Source organism: Spodoptera frugiperda, chromosome 2 (assembly GCF_023101765.2).
Source record: "Spodoptera frugiperda isolate SF20-4 chromosome 2, AGI-APGP_CSIRO_Sfru_2.0, whole genome shotgun sequence".
In the NCBI taxonomy this organism is placed as follows: Eukaryota; Metazoa; Arthropoda; class Insecta; order Lepidoptera; family Noctuidae; genus Spodoptera; species Spodoptera frugiperda.
The window spans coordinates 815,883-837,036 of record NC_064213.1 but is presented as its reverse complement, the minus strand read 5'-3'; the positions used below and the strand labels follow the sequence as shown (position 1 = coordinate 837,036).

At 36.6% G+C, this 21,154-nt stretch overlaps 1 protein-coding gene across 1 annotated transcript in view; it reads left to right on the top strand.

Annotated features, from left to right (window-relative positions):
* Positions 1–21,154, top strand: part of LOC118269231 (unconventional myosin ID) — a 34,481-nt gene that overhangs the window by 1,720 nt on the left and 11,607 nt on the right. Inside the window, exons 2-3 of the mRNA XM_035584236.2 lie at positions 19,578–19,758; positions 20,843–20,964. Of these exons, the coding sequence (XP_035440129.2) occupies positions 19,578–19,758; positions 20,843–20,964 (303 nt within the window). The remainder of the gene's footprint in view (positions 1–19,577; positions 19,759–20,842; positions 20,965–21,154) is intronic.

The following is a 21,154-nucleotide window of genomic DNA, read 5'->3' as shown; positions in this document are numbered from 1 at the left end:
TTATATCTGACTGACAAATTAGGTTGTGAATGCTTTATGTGACCTGTGTAATTATTTTGTTGATAAGGAAATAAATTGAAGTTCATCCTCACATTAGACCTTTTTCACATTTAAATTTGTTCATCTTATTAGCAGCTTGGACCTTTAACTTGGTAGTATCCAGTATGTCATTGTAATTTGCTTATAACATAACAAAGCAAAAGTCATGAAAAGAGTAATAAAACATTCTTTTAAACAGCCTTCATACCTTAAAATTCGCACCTCCACTTTTTAAGTCGGGTAATATACTATAAGACTGAAAAATACTATAATGAAAACTGCTTAAAAATCGCTTCAACCAAATGCGAAATAATCGCACACAAACATACAGGTAAAACTGAAAAACTCCTTTTTTGGAAGTGGGATAAAAATAAAAACAAGTCACGATCCAATTACAACAGAAATAAATGCATCAGATATAAGCAGTGCTTGTTTCAGTAGCAGGAGTCATCTTCGAAATTATTTGCGTTTCGGATTCGCATCACGAAAATAAACAATGAAATAATGTTGTGTACTTAATACATGGGTCATACAATACATACGTACATAAAGTAATCTGTGTCATTGCTATTTTTGTTACTGGCAACTCGATTAAGACTATTACAGAGGAAGAATGATTTAATTCTTTTTTTTAAATTTAGAATTTATTTTGATGCACACGTAATGAGTTGTCTATTACGTGTGTTTACAAATTTATCTAATTACTCTGTGCGAATGACGTCTTCGACATTTCTATCCTAGCTGGGTGGTGACTGCAGAGTGGAATACGTTGGTCGCTATCTCTTCTCTTGCCGCAGATGTCGTTGGAACCGACTAAGAGATTGCATACATGACGAAAGCCGAACAGCGGTGTTCCGTAATAAAACCCTGATTTTTCAAATGACGGCGACGATACCCATAATCCAGCTGTGGATTGATTGATGTGTGAAGTTAACGAATGAGTCTTTAAATCGCCAAAGAACTCATCATAACAATAAGAAATGTAGTGAACTACATTTCTCAATTTTCCATGTCATGTTTGTAATTCTGAATTTCCTCCGGACTAATTGTTCCTCAATACGTCTATCGTATTGTCAAGGAAATGCCATTTCCTTATTTCCATCAAACAGATTCCGAAACTGACGTTCCAAAGACTAGGAAGACTTAAATTAGGTAGTTTCAGAGCGTTCCTAGTAACTAGCTAAACACGTAAATAAGAATCTTGACATTTATTCTTAAGTTACTTTTTTTGAAGGGGAAAATCATACAATGACTTCTCTCGCCATAGGCGAGGCGAGAGGGAGTGTCAGACTCTTACTGACTAAAATCCACCCTGTTCCTTCTCCTTCGCCGGATCCCTGATAACCATTCTCATGTTATTTAGAACAGATTTAGACCAAACTCCATAGCAACAACATTACAAACCACTCTCTCGTCACCGCTGTCTTCTTTTCGGTCCACTTATGTATTCTAATCGCGTTGCATCAAGTGTCTTAACACCTTTATTTACACTCATTACGATAGAAGCCTATGTCCTAAGATGACACACAGGTCTGATGTCATCGCTCAAGGTGCCGTCTGAGTGGCCTTTCATCAAGTTTCCTTGTATTGTTGTTTGTTTAGTGTTATGTTAAGAACAGAGAACGTTTGTGCCATTGATATGGAAAGATATGTGTTTTAAGAAAGTAGATCCTATTTGTTTTTAATCGTTTCTGCAATTCCGTTGTTTTTGTCGTATTTTGTGAACATTTACGGGCCTTACAGTACCTGTAAGAACTGTTACAAAACACTAGTAAAATGTACCGTGAAAGCTACCGCAAATATGTAACCTCCTAGACTCAGAATATCCACTCGAACAAATTAAACCTTCCCATTCACAATACACAAGTTTAACCACATAAATTAAATCAGTAGCAATTCTAGTTCGGTCTACTGACGTCTCAATCAGTTTCGAGGTAGACCGCGAAACGCTAGTGCCTCAACCATAGACGACGTTCGAAGTTTGAATTTCAAATAAGTTCATGATGGCGCGGGTGCAGTTATGGATTTTATGACTTTCTTTGCAATGCTTCCGAGAAGGAATTTAAAATGAAGTAAAACGATTTGAAGCTGTTTCTTTTCCGCAATATAAGCCTTAAATAGGCATGGTTTCCGAGAGACTGGTGATGTATAAGCAGTTGGTTGTTAAATCTTTTAAAAGTTTAGGAGGCCTTGCTTCCGTATCGTGTCTACCTCAAATGGTGTCTACATTTTATCTTATTTTACCGTTACTTTACGAGACAGCCGTAACTCGTAATCTGTACTTACGTTTCGCACCAAGATGTTTTAGATAGGACACATCTACAGCATCAAAATAGGTAATTTTATCTCTATCAAACTAGTCAAAGAAGGTTAAAAATGCTTAAATCCTACATGCTTAAATCCTACATGTTACCTAATATTATGATCCAAATAATATCCAAAATATTTTCGAGGTTTTAATCTTAATAATATTTATCTACTTACAAAATATTATGAATCTTAATCTGATTATAATTACGAAGCTTGCGAACCAAATTAAAATTGTTATGTGATGATTCAATCAAAGATATATTTTTAATTGATTACCTAAATAATCTAAATGCAGATTTTTTGAACCGGTTGCTATTTATTTCTAGTCCATCAGACGGAATACATTAGACTAGTTTCATATCCAATTTAAATAAAACATGGAAATAAATCTATTTCATTTTGTTTAATACCTAAACACACGTGGTATTCTGTGTCCGATTACGTAAAAGCAAACTCACTTTTCTGGTTATTGACTAAAATAATAAATTATGTTTGTGTAAGCGCGGTTCTGTATGTGATTCCAAGTAAGATACGGAAATACGGCAGCTTTACCTAATGATGTTGGAAGTTATTTGTACAAATTACAGATTCGATGAGGTAGCAGTTTTAATTGTAAACGTGGATTTGATATTATCTATTAGTTATACGAGATTTACTTCATTCAGTGTTTTCCGTTTTCCGCTTCCCATGCTCAAATTCTAGCCAGCATTTATTCATGGTAGGTTCCCGTGGGAGTTTCAAAATTTCCCAGCGAAGCTCTTACAAAAAGATCACCTTCACACCAACGTCTAGCCATTTTATGCCCGCTGAATGTGGTTCAACATAGACTTGTAACTGCCACTGCAATTGCAGCTACGATTGTTTGGTAATCGTTTTTCCAGTTGATGCATGAGAATTGCAATGTTTCGTGCATTATTTATGAGTTCACATTTAATTGTTGTGTAAAAAGTAGGACTATACAATTACTGCATTTCGTTTTACATATAAGAAGTACTTAGCTAAGATACGATAACTCTCTCGTTTAAACTGTACATGTATTTCAAATTAGGGACACATTAAATACGTATTACTTGTGTACTCGTTGTAAATGTAGTCCACTGTTTAAGAAGTCACATCAACAGCAGTTGTCAAATAGTATGAAGCGTGCACATACGCACATTAAGGAAATAGGCCGCATCACTTTAATGGTTTATTAATAACGTATTTGTTGCGCACATGAGGGAATGCAGTCGGCATTGCGGAATGGGTGGACCGTTCGTTTATTGGTATGTGCTAATGCCAAGGGGTATATTTGCGTAATATCCTTACGGAATAATCTTATCGAAGATATTTGCATACTTGTGAAACAACTTAAGAATTTTGTTTTCTACCGAGGGCCTTTTAATTCGGATATTGCATAGAACATATAATGTCATCTTCGTCCTCAATACTCTTCGTTTCTTCAAAATTCTCGTAACAATTATTCCAAACAAATATAAAAGTACAGAATGTAAACAGATCGAAACAAATCGGAACATCGGGGACTCATCTTCATGTGCAAACTGGGCACTAATTGACCGGCTACTAATTAAGGACAATGGATCCAGTGAGTCGCCTAACATGTGCTGCATTTGCATATGACTGCACATTAGTGCACATAATATTATATTTTATATCCGCTTTACAGTCTACTGCAGTTTAGTCCAATATTGTATTTCAGAGCATGTGCTGCTTGGTTTCCATTTACTTCCCTTAAACAGTGATCTGTTTATGTAGCAATCATAACATTACTTTCTTGTGTGTTTGCTTATACGTATACATTGGTTGTGTTGAAGTTTACAAGTCTTTCGGCTGTGTGACAGAATTTTACATTTCGTGAACCATATCTTCTACCTAGCGGGTGTACCGGGGCTTCAGCTCGAAAAGCAGGAGTAGGAACGGGATGGTTTTTAGTCAGTAAGAGTTTGACACTCCCTCTTGCCTCTCCCAAGGCGAAAGAAGTCTTTGGATGATTTTCCCCCTCAAAAAGGCTGTCTGCTTTGAAGCTGTCGTAGGTGTTTGTAGGAGCAAGCGCGGCTTTTGATGATGTAAAGCATGCAGCTGACACAGCACACGTTACATTTGAAACATCTAATTTAGATACAGATTTAAATAGTTATTGTCTTATTTTTAACAAGTACCTTCATAATACAGTCACGACTCAGCCTATCCTATCGTAGCTAAAACACCTAGATAATAAAACAAAGTCACGTTTGTAACACTAGTAAGCCGGTGGTATAATTATCTTCAGTAATTGTATTAGCAGGTGGCACGTGTCTTAGATTATGATGTCATTAAATATTGCTGTCACCTCACGAAGCTCTGTTCAATAAGGAATTAGCCTTCTTGGTCGATGGCAGATACCGAGTTAGCGAAAAAGTATCACGTGGATATTGTACTTGAACTTTGCTATAAGAAGATTTTACTTATGACTTATGACTGGTCGATGAAGCATTTCCTTTATTTGGAAAGCTTGCCCAACCTCTACAGTTTCTGTAAACCAGAATCTACAATAGCAACCTTACTGCTGTGGCGACAGATGATAGAAGTCGCAGATCAACGGATAACGCCATTAATGCTAAATGTCACATATGAAGTCTACATGCGAATAAACATGGATAGAAAATCCAAACGAACAACAGTTGGGCAGAAAGGCCGCCAGGCATGATCACGATCCTTCTTTTCCTAGGGAACTTTACTCCCTGTTCCCGAAACTATCACAAACTCGTTGAAGTTTGACGCCTGCATATGTTCTGTATAGAATCTATCCTATAGATAGATACTATACAACCATAAATTCAATTCAGAAATATATTCAAGAGAGATTTGTGTTGAGATGTGAGTGGCTTACTTTCAGGATTCGTGACCAGATTCAACTCTGCAGCCACTTTATTTTACGTTTTACTAACCGTTTTATTAACTGTAGCTTTTGTTACCACGATTTATTTTTTTGCTGGAGAGCCACAATCATCGCCGGATTCTTCCGTTAATACTAAATTGCATTCCTTAGCGGAGTATTCGGCTTTGGATTTTAAAATTTTACTACCAATACTTGGAATTGTCTGTGTTTGGTTACTAACGTTCTCTATTTATCTTCTGTTCCATCTAAATTATTTTTTGTCTTACAAAGACATGGTCTCAATAACGACAGCCCCTTTAATGCCCTTTACACTTTAGTTCCTAACAGTACATTGAACTATACTCGTGACATTTATCGCGCGACAATACAATGTAGTACAGCCGCTAACACAAGTGTTCCCTGATATTTTTCGTAGACAGTGTTTTTATGCTCTGATTCATGTTGTAAAGGTTACTGCGACCCGCTGTGGGCGGTGATGGTGACGCGACGGACCTTTTTGCGAATAATCTTGGTACTTGCATATCTGTATTTATACATACAGATATTTGTGTAAAAGAGAAAAACATGTTTTGAAGTTTTATAGCTAGACTTTTATTAAATTATATTGTGTTAAAACAAATCCTCTGCTGTGTAAACTAAGGAAAATGACCGCTAATGTTACTACAAATAGATACACCGATATGACACACCTGTTGGTTTACAACTCTATACAATTTGTTGCCTGTTAGTCATCACTCTTTATCACGGGAGATTATGCTTTGTAGATATGTAATACAAAGATTATAATAGAAGAACGTCTTACCCAATTGTAGATAGATACTCCTAGATAGTACTAAACGCCATTTACTTCACCTTTATCATCGTCAACAACTGCCCATGATGGTCCACTACTGGACTATGGCCTCCTCTTCTTGAGAGGAGTTACGCTTACTATTTGGCATACGAGCTTGAGATCGTTTGAAAAATATGATACAGAAAACACACTCTGATTGGCCGGCGCGAATGAACCAACCAATGAACGAACGCACTTTCGATCTCGTTAAACTCGTACTATGGGTAACTACAGAACTTACCTTAGTTAATGAAAATACGTAAACCTATCTGCTTTCAAGATAGTATCAACATATTTTATGTGATCAAACATTTGTTATGACTGGAAAATCTCCCATAATAAACGTTTCATTGAACGATACACATTAGCTACTTTTACATCGCGACTATTATACTTCGATGGGACAAACGAACATTTCTCTTACTAGTATTCAAGTTTGTTTTAATGGGAACTTCCTTTTCAAGTTTCAAAACAAAATACTAGTAGTTATAGAACAATGTTCTAACTTACTGAATCACTGCAACTACAAACGTTTACAAAGAAATGTATAAATTAAATACTACTTTAAAAAAATGTGTTGTATTATGTATGACAGTCCCATTCACCGTCATAAGTTTGTCACAGACGTCACGTATCGCCTTTATTGTTTAATTAAATATGGCCATATTATTTTCCTATGACTTCCCATAGCAAAACATTGTAAAGTTTATTGCCATTTTCCGGGTAAATGTTATGAATTAGTTTAACATTATTATATTGTAATTGTAATTAAACTTTAATACGTGGAAAGTTTTTCAGTACTTAGTATAGATACCTACTACAGTCAGGTATGGGTATGACTTCAATGACGGTTTCTTGCATGAAACAAGTACAAATAGGAGATGCCATAATGTGATTGTGCACTGTGACAAAACAAATGGGGCCTGCCCTACGGTGTTATAAGTAAAAAGGTGCAAATAGATTATAAGTGCTTAGAAAATGGCACATTGAAATGTGGACAGTTGGCAACGTGTTTGTAGTATTGAACTGCATGATGTAAAATCGAGAGAGGCGTAGTTTGTTACGTCCCGCGCTCCCCGTATAGCGTCACGCATTTAAAGGGAAATCCAGTTATGACGTCTCTTTGTATTTGCTTCATGGTTTCTTGTCATGTCATCACCGAACAATGATTGCATAGATTTTGTATCTTCTCAGAGTAATCAGTTAAGAAATGCCATACTTATCTAGTTCAGAAAAATAAAATTGACGTGTACAAGTGCTACTTGGTGGTTATCTAGTGAATAAAGTATCACTTATCCGTCATTTTCTGTGCGTCTCTGTGCTCATAAAGCATGTAAAGCCATCAGTAACGGTATTGTGCAGAGACGTTGTACGGTAGTCGGTTTGGTTGGCATAACCAAGACACATTTGTCCCTGCTTTTGATAAGTAATAGAGCATATTATGGCAAAGCATCCATGTAAAAATACCAACAATTATCGTAAGACTTACTAAAGTAATGCTAACTGCAATAATCGAAATTCAACCTAATCTACACTGTTTTAAGCTAACTTATTGACCAGCTCTATAGTTATATCAGACTTGTAGAAATTCCTTCTTCAGGCTTTCGCTTGATATCTTCATACAATCAATCCTTTTATTACTGACCTATAATTAGTTACAAGAATTTCCTGCATTACCTGATACTTAAGTATTATTAAACAGTTTTATTGTTTTGTTTCAATGTCAGCCTGCTTTATTGCAGCAGTGTTATCGTTATCAGATACCGATCGATTAGCTATCTACAGGTTTGGAAATATTAACGTGTTATCATCATTATCACCTGTGCTGAATGCCACTTTGTACAGGAAAAAAATATACTGCTGTTTTCCAATAACAAATTGGGTATTACTCTTGTTAATAAGTTGTCATGGCAACGCGTATTAAAAGACACGCTACTCAGACTGCACCAGATTACCAGATTATTCCGCAAGCTCTCAGAAAAGTATACTTTAAGCAGTCGCTTTAAAGTCGAAGATGCAATAAAAATATTATAGAAGCTTCCATTGTACTCTCATATCCCAATTTTGTTACCTGTTCAGATAAGTACCTTTTTTTTGAGGGGGAGGGAGTGTCTTAAAATCATCCATTTACTTCTCCTACCTTGGATGAGTCGGAAGGTCCGCAGTGTCAGTCTTACTGACTTAAAACCTCCCCGTTCCTTCTCCTGCTTGAAGCCCCGGTAACCTGTTACGTTCGCAGCTCCGGATGTCTCGTCGAATTGTCTCGTCTCCGCTCACGTGTTCACGTAATGAACAATAAGTGCTCGAGACATTAGCGGGGTCGCTGACCGGGTCATAGGGTGAGGTGCCACTGTTTCATGAGCGAGGCGAGAAAGTTATCGTTGCACGGATTCTGATGAAGTTTCTGTAAACGGAAACAACTACATATATTGATTAAGTATGCTATGGTTGTGTTACCATTAGCAAACTCTAAAACTTTAATCAGCGCTTACAGCGCTTACATTTTGTAAAAGCACCCTTAAATCGAAATATTTAATCTTATTGAATAGTTTAATGTACCTAAGTAAATGATCACAGAAAACGGAAATCAGTAGATAAATATGAATACTAAATTACAGCTTATTAAAGATAGATGATTTAAAAGACACTGTCAAAGCGCTTACTACTTCCTTTCCTATGTATATTGACACCAAAGCTCGTTCAGGTCCGTTTAGCTCAGCTTAGCTCATTTTACTGTGGCACCGCACAGCTTCGCTATGATTGTATGAATGCTTACTGCTATTACGGTGAGTACGGTGACAGTACTAGTATTATGCATGGTTATTCGACTGAGGAACTTTTTACTATACACGGAAGCTTAGCTATTCGTGATACCTGCATTATTGTATGATTTATGAACGCGTAACATGTCATAGTGAACATGTTTCTTGTTAAGCGGTAAATCTTTGTATGGTTTATGTATATGAGTGTGTTGATATCTGGAACTAGCAGGCTGATTTGGATAAAACTTTGGTATCTGATTGTCATCGAATCTTTCTCTACCTATATACCTAAATGAGATGCATCACTGTACTAGGATATTAACAAGAGAAAGAGATCACGAAGAACAAGTTCTAAGTTACGTAAATAATCTGGAGCTGCAGACGACCTAACGAGTTTACCGGGGACCTGCTCGAAAAGCAGGAGAGGAAAGAGATGGTTTTTAGTCTGTAAGAGTCTGACACTCCCTCTCGCCTCGCTCAAGGCGAGAGAGATGATATCCCACCCTAAATAAAATATCTAAATAGCTACATAGTTTATTAGTTATGCCTATATTTTTGAAACGCTAAACCTTATTATTTGTCAATCAATATGTTTAATATCTGATACTAACAGACGTCTAGAGATATCTACATAGACTGATAAAGCAGATTATTGTATTAAATTAGTATATATTATTGTAATCTATACTTTACTGCCGTTACAGTTGATATGTTAATGTGAGATAAAGCCTTATCAACAATGCTTATGGTCTACTTTCGAATGATAGTGAAAAAGTACCCTTATCTTTAAAATCTAACACGTGACCACCTCGTTGGTATGTTGATTGCAATTAAATGCAGTAATATGTGTTTTCTGTTCACGTGTGTAGTTCTCGACTTCGAAATTCTATTTATGTATTTAAACTCCTGTGAGACTTGACGAGGTAACTCGTCGAGTCTAGCACTTTTGAGTAACCATCTGTTCGTTATTTAGGGCTTCTAATTACCAGGTGTGTTCTGGTCTGGTTGTTAGGGAAATAGTATAGAAGCGAAAGTATCTACCTACTACTTAATTTACTTTTAAGGTAAAATTGAGCAAATGTTTAATTTATATGATGTGATGTCATATAGGTATTTCGTACTTTACTCTTTAAGGTATCAGATCTCGAAGTATGGTCAAAAATTCCATGAAATACTTAATAGGTATAATTGAATGAGTGTTGTATTTGCCTGTTTACAAATAGGTTCCTGTATTTCGTACAGGTATTGAAAACTTAGCAACTGCTATAGTTGCAACTCTAGGAATAGTTTTTGGTAGGCCTAATTTTCAATGATGTGGTAAATAACTTTTTTCTAAAAAGGGAACCACCTTCAATCTTCTTTGCCGCCTCTATTATTTTTTAAGTCAAGTAATATAAAAACCTTCTCCTAAGTCTGTAAAATACTATGCTGAAAACCGTATCAAAATCAGTTCACCCAAACACGAGATAATCGCGCACAAACCTACAACATACATACAGGTAAAACTGAGAACTTCCTTTATTTTGAAGTCGGTAAAACAATAATCATTACAATACAAACAGTACTTGTCAGTCAGTATGTCTGTGGCAAACGATAGAGGTCACAAAGCTGACCGCAAGATGACGAGGCACGAGACCTGCGGAATGTACCATCAATGCCTGCTTATATTTGTTTCGCTATAGGAAGCTGTGAAGTACATGTGGGCAAACCGTTATTTTAACATGGTAGTAATGGTGATACCAGAAAATCGTAAAAACAATGACAGTTTTGGTGTCAGTGTGCAGTTAACACTTCACTGTTGTGAAGGGCTAAGAATGTACCGTCATTACTCTGATGTTAGATCACAAATATTAATGTGTGAAAGTATGTGGTGTTTATGAGCTTTTACGATGAATAATAAACGCTATGAACTTCACACGTTTGTGTTTCTTCACAGATTGGGTTTGTTTAAATATCTGCCTTATCATTTAGGTAGTAAATGTCCAAATTGTATGATAGTTTCGATTAATTTGGCAGTGTACTACCAAAAGATGTTTAATCGTAGTTTGTCGATCAACTAGTTTCGAAACTATCAAAGCTCTGCTATAATGTGAATGGCAATATTAAAATAAATCCCATAATCCCTGGGAACGGAGACCGAGTTATAAGAAAGAGGAGGACGGCTGTATTAATAAACATTATGACACTCACATACCGATGGGTTCCACAGGCATATCGCCTGGACTCGCGGGATGAGACGACACTCCAGAAATAGACCGGCCTTTTGACATAATGTTGAATAATCGTAGCGGATTCTTGGTAAACATCTTAGAAACGTTTCTACCTGTCAGTGTGCCCATTGAAATACAGGAAACTAACCAAAGCTTGTGTAAAAATAACTATAAACGTGATTAAAAACAATAAGGAACCTATAAGAAAATTAAACAAAGAAGCCAAACAAACGTTAGCTGCTTCAACTCAATCAGTACCCAATATTGGCTGAACTAACAGTTCAACTACAAAGGATGATTAATAACGCAAACGCATGACTCACTTTAGGGAAATAAGCTATCTACCAAAGACGCCATGATGTGCTAAGAATACGGCGAACCCTACTTCCTTACATTTTCCGCGGCAAGGACGCTTCAAGCGCAACGGAAGCACTTTTACGCACACCGACAAACATGAAGCATCTATAACCACGTCAAGGAAAGTGATCTCTTAATTGCACGAGTGTGCGTTCCAAGGTGTACGTGATTTGCATGTGTGCCTGTGACCTACTGAATTCGGTCGTGCTAATTCTTCTCACGTCATTGTCATAATGTTCTGTTTTGTTTTTGTAGTTCCATTGCTAGTTGTCAATGACATGTTGGGTCGTTACATGAGGTATGCCAGCAATGTACGCTGCCCTATTTGTTAACTCCTGTTGGTATACCTATAATTGGTCTCCCAATTAATTTGTTTTGAGGATTGTTTAATTCAGATTGTAGTGACTGAATTGGTGATGATTGAATTATGTTGGGAGTAACGGAAGTTTTTGTGTGTGCTGATTAGGTTAGTATGTTATTGTTCTTTGTGAAAAACCAGAAAAAAATCGTTTATTTTTATATTTCAGTCATAGGTAGTTGATTTTTGTAATAGGCAGAAATGTCTTGTTTTTGTCCTTTATTACATAGAACTCCAAATTTAATGTGTGCACACTGAACATTTCCCTATTGCTTAGGGAAACAAAAAGCGTCATAAGATTGTGTTACTAAATCATGAATAATAGAGGTGGTGACCTTAACTTGTTTATTTAATTTGATGATAGATGTTTGCTATGATTACGATTATAACGTCCCAATCCATGTTTTATCGATCGATGTCTGCACCGTTTAGTAAAATTGATGGGCTGTTCCTGATAGCGTTTCATCGATATTATATTTTGGCATATGAAAAGCTTTCTCTATAGTTTATTTAGGCATTATGTTTAACAGCTTACTCACGTAATACGTGTCTGTTTGGCGAGATAAATTGTCTAGTTTCAAGCCAGTCTAGGGGCTCATATAAATATTTGTTTATAGTTTTCCAGTGTATCGAAAGACCATAATAATGTTTTAATACCGGCAATGAATTAAGAATCATCATACGGAATCAAAACACCTATTAATAATCTGGCCCTTGTTCCGTGTTGTTTAGGTTTATCAAAATGCTTCTGTTTTCCATTATTTCCTGTGCACTATAATCAATAATAAATAATAACTGACGTCTTGTCTATTCAATATTTCTATAATCATCTTCCATTTAAAATAATATAACTATAGGTCATTTCCGTGCCTTCAAAGAACTCTTTTTATTAAACAAACAAATATACAGATGTATCACGTTATTCACCAAACAGATACAGTAATAAGTAAGTACATAATATGTTATACAGCGCAGACGTACATGCAAATGCCATAGTGAATCACATCGAAGTCGGTGACGTCATCCCATAAAGACGACTATGATAACATTCTTCCTTCTGCCCACGAAATGACAAGTATTTGTAATATTTATTAGCGTAAAAATTTGTTATTATAATGTCTGTTAAATCTATGACTAACTCCAACTCGAACTGTTTATGTAATATTTATTTATAAACATTGTATGCTATCGTGATTTTTCCTCGCATGTCAATAAAGGTTATAAAGGGACAATAGAGGTGTTTTAGTTATTTTTGCGTTAACAATAATTCAATGGAAACGTCCAAAGGTAAACTTATTTTAACGTTACTATGTTAATGACTTTATACTGTCGGAATTAGTACTGTTGCTAATGGTTTTCAGTTGTCCAGAACTCTATATTGTGTAAAAACCAAAGAGATATTTGATACTAAACTACACCACCCAAAAATCCAAATCCGCTCTCAATAGACCGGGTTTCGTTTACAGATATCAAATTCAAGGCAAACCTTGACAGGACATTTAGGGTCTAACTAAACTCGTAAATGTCCTGTGACCTTACCTTGCACCTCAATACGTTCCGCCTGTGAGCCACAGAACCTGTGTACCAAAGGACCACGGTACGCTGACACGCTTTCTCCCTTCGACATTAAGTGTACATTTGAATGCGAGTCCCGTGCAGCGGTTGCTCATACTCAACCATCGTCTAACAAGACTTGTCGTTGCCGCACTCTATGTGCTATGGTTACCGGTTGCTGGTGATGGTGTGGTATGGGAGGAGATGGGTGCTATAATTAGTTCATGTCTTACTTACTATTGATAAAATTAGGAACGTCGTCAGCTTTAGCCCCGGTACCCTGTTACGATGTTCGCAGCTCCGGGCCCCATCTGTGGGTGCTTGTTATTAGACTCGTCTCTTATTACTTAATCTGGATGTAATCTTAACCTATTAGTGTGTATCAAGCATGAATCAAAATTTCACATCAAAGGTGATATAGGAAAACGACTTTGTATTCCTGAAATAACCACCAAATTTATTGATGTTATGGATGAGAGCGGATGCTGGAACGTATCTTCCTGATCTAAATGGTATCACGGTTGGTTCCATCTTACTAGTTACGACGTCCATCGGAAGTGGGGTGCTCTATTTTTAGCAGGAATCACATAAAGATGGAATAGAGTATTTTGATACACATAAATAACGTTGGAAAATAAAACCGAGGTATAATACTTTTATGTCGAATTCGTGGCATTACCTAAACGTGAAGGACAAAAATGACCAGTTACTAAGGCATCTAAGTTTCTGGTATGGCATTGTGTTTTAGAACAATACCTTTTCATGGAAGAAACCCAAAGAATAACTTGACCGACAATTAATATATTCTTATCTAAGTTCCCTGTTCTTGAAAGCTCAATATGCGATAATTTTTCTCAAAGAGGGTGACTCATGGTATAGGTAGTTACGGCCTAGACTTAGTTATTTTTTTGTTATAGGTAAAACGATGATAGTCGACAAAATCCTTGATACTCGTATTACCGGCTGCGTCTGAAGCGTTTTATTTATCGTCCGATAATTCAACAGTTGATAAACAGTGATAATTCGCGATAGCAAACACGATAGTTTAACGAGTCCTGACTCATTGGAGCCTCTAATGCATATCTACAACCGCAGTATTACGTAAGCTCGAAAGCAAATATTTATTTTTCGATATTCGGCCAATGTGACATTGAACTTGTATGGTTTCGATTTCTATTCATTGTATACTGGTTATGATAAACCTTCCATACGACCAATAGTCAATATTTATACAGTAGAAAAGAAGCCCTTAATGTAGTATTTGGATTCTTGTTATCGCTAGACGATGAACCAAAAAATGCTGATCAGGTTAAGACCTCTCTTAACTCATTTCAAAATTTGAATTCTATGTTTTGATATGCCATCCCTTTCTGATAATTCAAACGAATAGTTATGTCCATAATTTATCTCAACAGTGTTATCAGATTGTTGTGGAATGAGTAAGGAAACACCTGGCAATCTTCAATACCGAAGGCTAAGAGCCACTTAACTACATTACCTACTGATAGTTGCTTAGAACCTTGGTGATTATGATCCTAGCGTTAATGGAAGTAATTAGCACATTCTTGCACTAACAGATATGGATGCGGAATTGTGCACCAGATGTTTTCACTAGTGTCTCTTCTCTCTTGTATAATCGCATATGAACCTTTTTCTATGAGATGATAAGCAATGACCTTTTGGGTGTTGGGAATTTAAGGGTTGTTGGGTAATTGGACCTCTGGTAACCTCACTTACACAACGCGAGCGTTGTTTCACGTCGGTTTTCTGTGAGGCCGTGGTATCACTCCGGTCGAACCGGCTCATTCGTCCGAAGCATGACTGTTCCACAATAAGAACCTGAATCTCATAAGATTAAAATAAATCACAGCAGTCTATTTTTATGTTGAAGACATTTTGGTAGCGGCCATTCTCAAGATTGTAGTTTTTAGAATTCAATTCTTGATGTTTAAAAAAAGTTGTGGTTTTAGTATGGCGATGATTTTAGACTTCTGAGACTTAGCGAATATAAATTAAAAGCCAATATAACTATTTAAGGGAACAGGACAATAATGGGTGGGGTAGCTGTGGTTGTATTCAACGTAATGACAGTGAGTCATGTTGGGAAGCCCTCACCTAATACGTAGGGCAAGGTAGGTTATCATGCATTACTAGTAGGAATGAAATCATTCAACCTCAAGTATTGAATCAGTTCCTATATTTTCTAGTATTGTGTGTTACGTGCTACGGGTTTATAAAATAAAACAAACTATTATAGGAAAATGGATTATTTAGAAGTCCTACATACTCGTATTCATGCGTCGATGTGGTTTTATAACATTAGTGGAACATATGTTATAGCGGTTTTGGTTTCATGAATAAATATAATGAAGTCACTTTAAGTGTGTCTATTTACAGTAATTTAACAATAACTCCTTGATAAATATTTCCAACGACCTTCAGACTCGTCTTTAGACGCCGTGAACAGTAATTAACAGAATGCAAATGAACAACTAATTATGGGAACCTCTTTGAATGACTTAACGTTTATAATAAGAGTTTTTACTGTGATAATTGTGGAGCTATTACAATGTTTACACCCAAGCTCATGACTTAGTCATAGTAGATCATGATGCATGGCAGACTGGCCAAAGCGATGACTCAACCGTTAGCCAATAGAAGTCTCAATAGCTTGTAATGTTTGCTTTGACATGTATAGATAATCTTCGTGTGTTGTCCAAGCCCTTTTGGTCTCTGTTCCCAGTAACATTAGCATACAATGTGGGGTCCACAAATGTGGTGAGTGCGCCAGTTTTGGTTAGGTTCAAGGTGATGGCAGGTGTTGCTCCGCGTCCAGACTGCAAGTAATTAATTCTATGGGCAATCAATTGGAACCAAGGTTCCTAGCGGCCTCCTTGAAAATAGTTTTGTAATAATGAGTCGTCTGTCAGCATGATTTGTCCTCTATTCAACACTTTGAGTGCGGATTTCTGCAGCAAAATTCAACGTTTGCGTAGTGTACTGATTAACGATTCTAAAAATAATCATTGTTTCTTTTTATTACAATTTGAATCGTCGAAACACAATAACAGAATCAAGAGAGTTTATGATCTATAACACAAATAACGGCACAGCCGCCGGTGAACTTTAGCGTTGTTGGAACTACTTGGTTCAGTATTATAATACGAATAATGCTGTCAAGTCACGCCTGAACATAACTTAATCTACTTAATCCGGGATCCGATTGTGTCATTGGTTTGTGCGATAGCCGGGAATGTAGCATATGTCCTAAGCTCATGGTACAGCTGACCTCGGTCTCTGCTCTTGAACTAAAAACCGGCCTGCGAGGCGCTCGGGCGGCGCGCGCTCTACATGACGTCATCTGCGCGTGCGCCGAGCTTTACACGCTTCGATTTGTTTTGGTTCTATGCTTTTGTAAGTTAGCGGATTTCTCACCGATATTGCCTGCAGGATTAATGACTTTTATAAATAGAATGAGCGGTTAAACATGATTAATTAAAGATTCTTCGAAAAGGAATCATGTTGGCATGGCGTAGTTCCATATCCTGTGAGGATCTCTAAAATATAACTGGAATAGCACGTGAATACGTTTTGCATTAGTAATGATAAAAACGCTTAAATATTTTGAAGTCAATTACTAGACTTAAACTCCACATAAAACTGATCCTCGATGAACCAAGGAGTACATTGAGAAATCTTGATGACCATAATAAGACTGACAACTGTTCAAGATGCTCATATACATAAACTCTCAATTATTCAAAGTAGAGGAAGCTTCCGATCGGATAAAAATATGATGACGTTGAAGGTTGAATACATATTTACGAATAAATGATCTTGCTTGTATATTTATAAGTTATCTTACTCATAGCATACATATGCATGTAGCTATAATAAATTCGTAATCGATTTCTTGTTTTCGATGACTCACCGAACATCGATCAACTTCTTTTTGCCAGATTTTATGAGTAGGTACATCCTTTGCTTTTTCGTAGCTAAGAACTATGAATGAGAAAATTCTTCTTTAGGTTCTTGCATAAAACGGTGCCCTACTTTCATCCTGCTTCAGCACAAGGGTCATAATTGCCAAGAAATGCTCAAAGGAAAAGAAATTTATGACTTGAGACAGTCTTTTGGTGAAAAAAGTAAAGGTAATTTGAAGATTGACCTGATTTAGAAAACTACCATCATCGTAGCAGTCACAACTTCTTGTTAAAATATTATAACTACTCTCAGTTAACTATACACACATTAAACCAGATGTAAGCGTTACATCATCAGTTTTAACTACGTGTGGACGTAAAGTTACATATTTGGCCGTCACATCTACGGTTAGTTTAGCATCTGGCCGAGTCCGCCATTGTCGCGTGCATCAGGTCGATGGCCCAATAACCTCGCAGGTTATGAATTTCGGCACGGCATCACCGCCATACTTTTCGTATTCAAATTGCCTGAAAGTTATGTCCAAAACAGTTTGTGTTGTAGCCAAACTATTATTTGTTCCATTAGGTAAATGGAGAATATTTTTACCTTATTGGTTCTTGTTGATGCGTCAGTGATGTTATGGGCGTCATAGTCATGCTATGATACTGTATAATGTACCATATTAAGATTTATTGGCTCCACTCGTAATGAAACAGTGGCAGTTATTTCTATTTACTCGTATCAGCAGATCGCACATTCGCACCACAACCAGTTTTGCCTCCACAAAAAATCTCCCGATCTTCAGCCTTAATGCTTTCGAAGAACTCGGATAAAAATATCTCATTGAAAGCTCGTATTTATTGTGGTTTCCCTTTTTTGTTGGTTGGCTTTATTCATGGCTATTGTGTTCCGTCACGTAGTTATGATATCATATTTGTGTAAATGGTGTTTGAAAGTCATAGCTAGCCATCACATATAGGTAGTAGAGCTGAGGATTATTATTTACCGGGGCTCCGACTCGAAAAGTAGGAGTAGGAACAGGGTGGTTTTTAGTCAGTAAGAGTCGCCTCACCCAAGGTGGGAGTAGTCATTTGATGATTTTCCCCCTACAAAAAAAGCCACTACATATCCAATGATAGAATAATTTTTTCCTATGTTTTAAGCGTTGCACTTAGATATGTATATCGAGAATGGTGAACGGATCAGCAATTAACAGCTCATAACAAATTGTTTAACGAGCCGTGTCCAAATCTTAATGGAAGCAATGAGCCGCGTCTGGCGTGCTATTCACAGATTTTCTACTTCATTTGTCATTACTATTAATTGATTTTTAAGTATTATTTGAATTATATCACGTTGTTTACCATGTCGTCGTTTCTGTGGTAATTATGTCATCGGCTTTAAGGAAACGTTTAAGTTATCTGTGTGGGTCGACTTGGCGCCATGTTTGTTAGAAGACTTTGACGCAAGCAGAAATATGACATAAGTATCTAAACATAAGTTAGACTTAAGTCTTTGACTGCCAATAGAAAAGTGTTGAAGGCAAATCCTCCGCTAACGTCGGTCACCGGTGACCACCATGGCGTTCAATGTGTTAAGGATAGATACATACATAATAATGGTTTAAATTAAGTGTTGATTTTACATAAAAATATGTTTTTTTGTCCTTTACCGTTTTTAAACGTGCAGTAGTCTAGTTTGATGATAATTTTTTATTGGTTTAAAATGTATCCCCCCACCGAACGTTTCACTTTTAACAGCTTCATTTAACTGTCTTAAAGAAAACTTCATTGTTATAACTTATTAGCTTATCTTGACTATGCCATGACTATGTCCATACTTGTATGACTTTATGATGTATTCATTAAGTATCTTCGCGCCATAAACGTATTTGGTTATGATAATTCGCCTCCCACGCGCCTAGTTCAAGTTCAGGTTAAGATTAAAAGACATAACTTATTATTATGCGATTAGACTTTAGTTAATTGTAAATTACCTACATATTTTCATAGTGGTATATATCTTTGTATAGAGGTCTTGTATTCGCTAGCTACCATGTATTAGTACATTTTCAGATTGGCACCCTAATTCAAATGAAATGAAATACTATAAACCTTGTCATAGTAAATGAATTATTATGTTATCGGCTTACTCACGTAATTGTTTGACGAGGAACTCGACTAGTTTCAAGCCATGCTAGAGGTTCATATTCATGAGTAAGCCGATAACATAGTAATTAATTATGTCTCACGAAAGTTACAATAAAATTACTTCATAGTATTTGAAATATCACACAAAAATGGCAATCACTTCTTTAATCTTCTTAACTAATCTCGTATTCCGTTGTCGCCAGGTTTCAACACAACAAAATCTACACGTACATCGGCGAGGTGCTGGTCTCCGTGAACCCGTACAAGACCCTGGACATCTACAGCACGCAGCACATGGCCCAGTACAGGGGCCGGGAGATGTTCGAGGTCACACCACACGTGTACGCTGTGGCTGATGCCTGCCAAAGGGTGCTTAGGCAACAGGTGAGAGTCTTTGTTACAAACCAGCTACTTCCGCGCGGTTTCACCCGCTCTCCTTGGCTCCTATTGATCGTAGCGTAATGTTTCATAGCTTATAGCCTTCCTCGATAAATGCACTATCCAAAACAAAAAGAATTATTCAAATCGGACCAGTAGTTCCGGAGATTAGCGCGTTTAAACTAACAAACAAATAAACTCTTCAGCTTTATAATATTAATATAGATTAAGCCAGTGTTTCCTGAAGTGTAGGTTGTTTTATATCAGGGTGTTTTAAAGGCCTATGTGAATAAGTTGCTTATGGGCAGGCGTGCTCCATCGTAAGCTGCATCATCGCTTACCACCAGGCGAGATAGGGGCCAAATATTGACTCATTCCAAAACAAATCTGTGGCTTTTGTTTCAAGAGTCCATAAAAAGGAAGAATGTATTAGTTAGTTTATTTTATACTCCAAACAGAATCCGACAATCTGTTAGTTTATATTTGCAAAATAAGTAAAATAAACACATGTTGTTCCATACCTGTGCAATGTCAAACACTGATGCTAAAAGGGCAGCGCCAGTAATCTCCGCCAAGCTATAACGGGTCCTTACACACGTTGCATAAACCTTTGTCAAGAAATGCTTTCTTTTACAACACAAACAAAACTTTACTGCGACCTGACTTTAACTGCTGTTGCCTCTAAAGCCTAACGTTTATGCCCTCAATGCAACTGTCTTTTATACTAGCTAAAGATCAATTTGAAACCTTAACCCTGAACTCAGAAGGTCCTTTTTCCAATACTCTAGTATCGAAGTTGTAAATTCACAAACGGCTTTTAGTGTACTTTACATTTTACTATGTTAGTTACGCGTATAGGATTGGCACCTTAGGAAACTAGTGTTTACGTGTCCATAAACTTTAAACCTTGATTGTTTGGCTTTAAGGTTAAGTTTTACATGTATATCAAATATCGTAAAACAGTTTTACAATATGTATTTCAGAAGACCACCCAGTGATTTTTAGTTGTGTGCTGACATCGAAGGTATCATCTCGTTTGTTGAAGAAAGCAACTGGTGACATCTTATTCATGTTTTACATTTTGTTTCAGGGTAAAGACACATGCGTGCTAATATCCGGAGAGTCAGGGTCAGGGAAGACGGAGGCATCCAAGTTCATAATGAAATATATCGCGGCGAACACGACACAGGTTCACAGGGATTATATTGACAGGTGAGGGTTTTATTGGCAAATAAGTTATTATGATTAATTAAAACACTAATAGTAATTTTATTTATTCGAACGTGGTCCGAAAGTATGTTGTTGTTTGAATGTGAAAAAGCATATTTTTCGGACAATCTGTGTCTGTATGCATTTTTTATATTAAATTCTTAGTAGTAGTAGTAGTTTTTTTCTTTAGAAT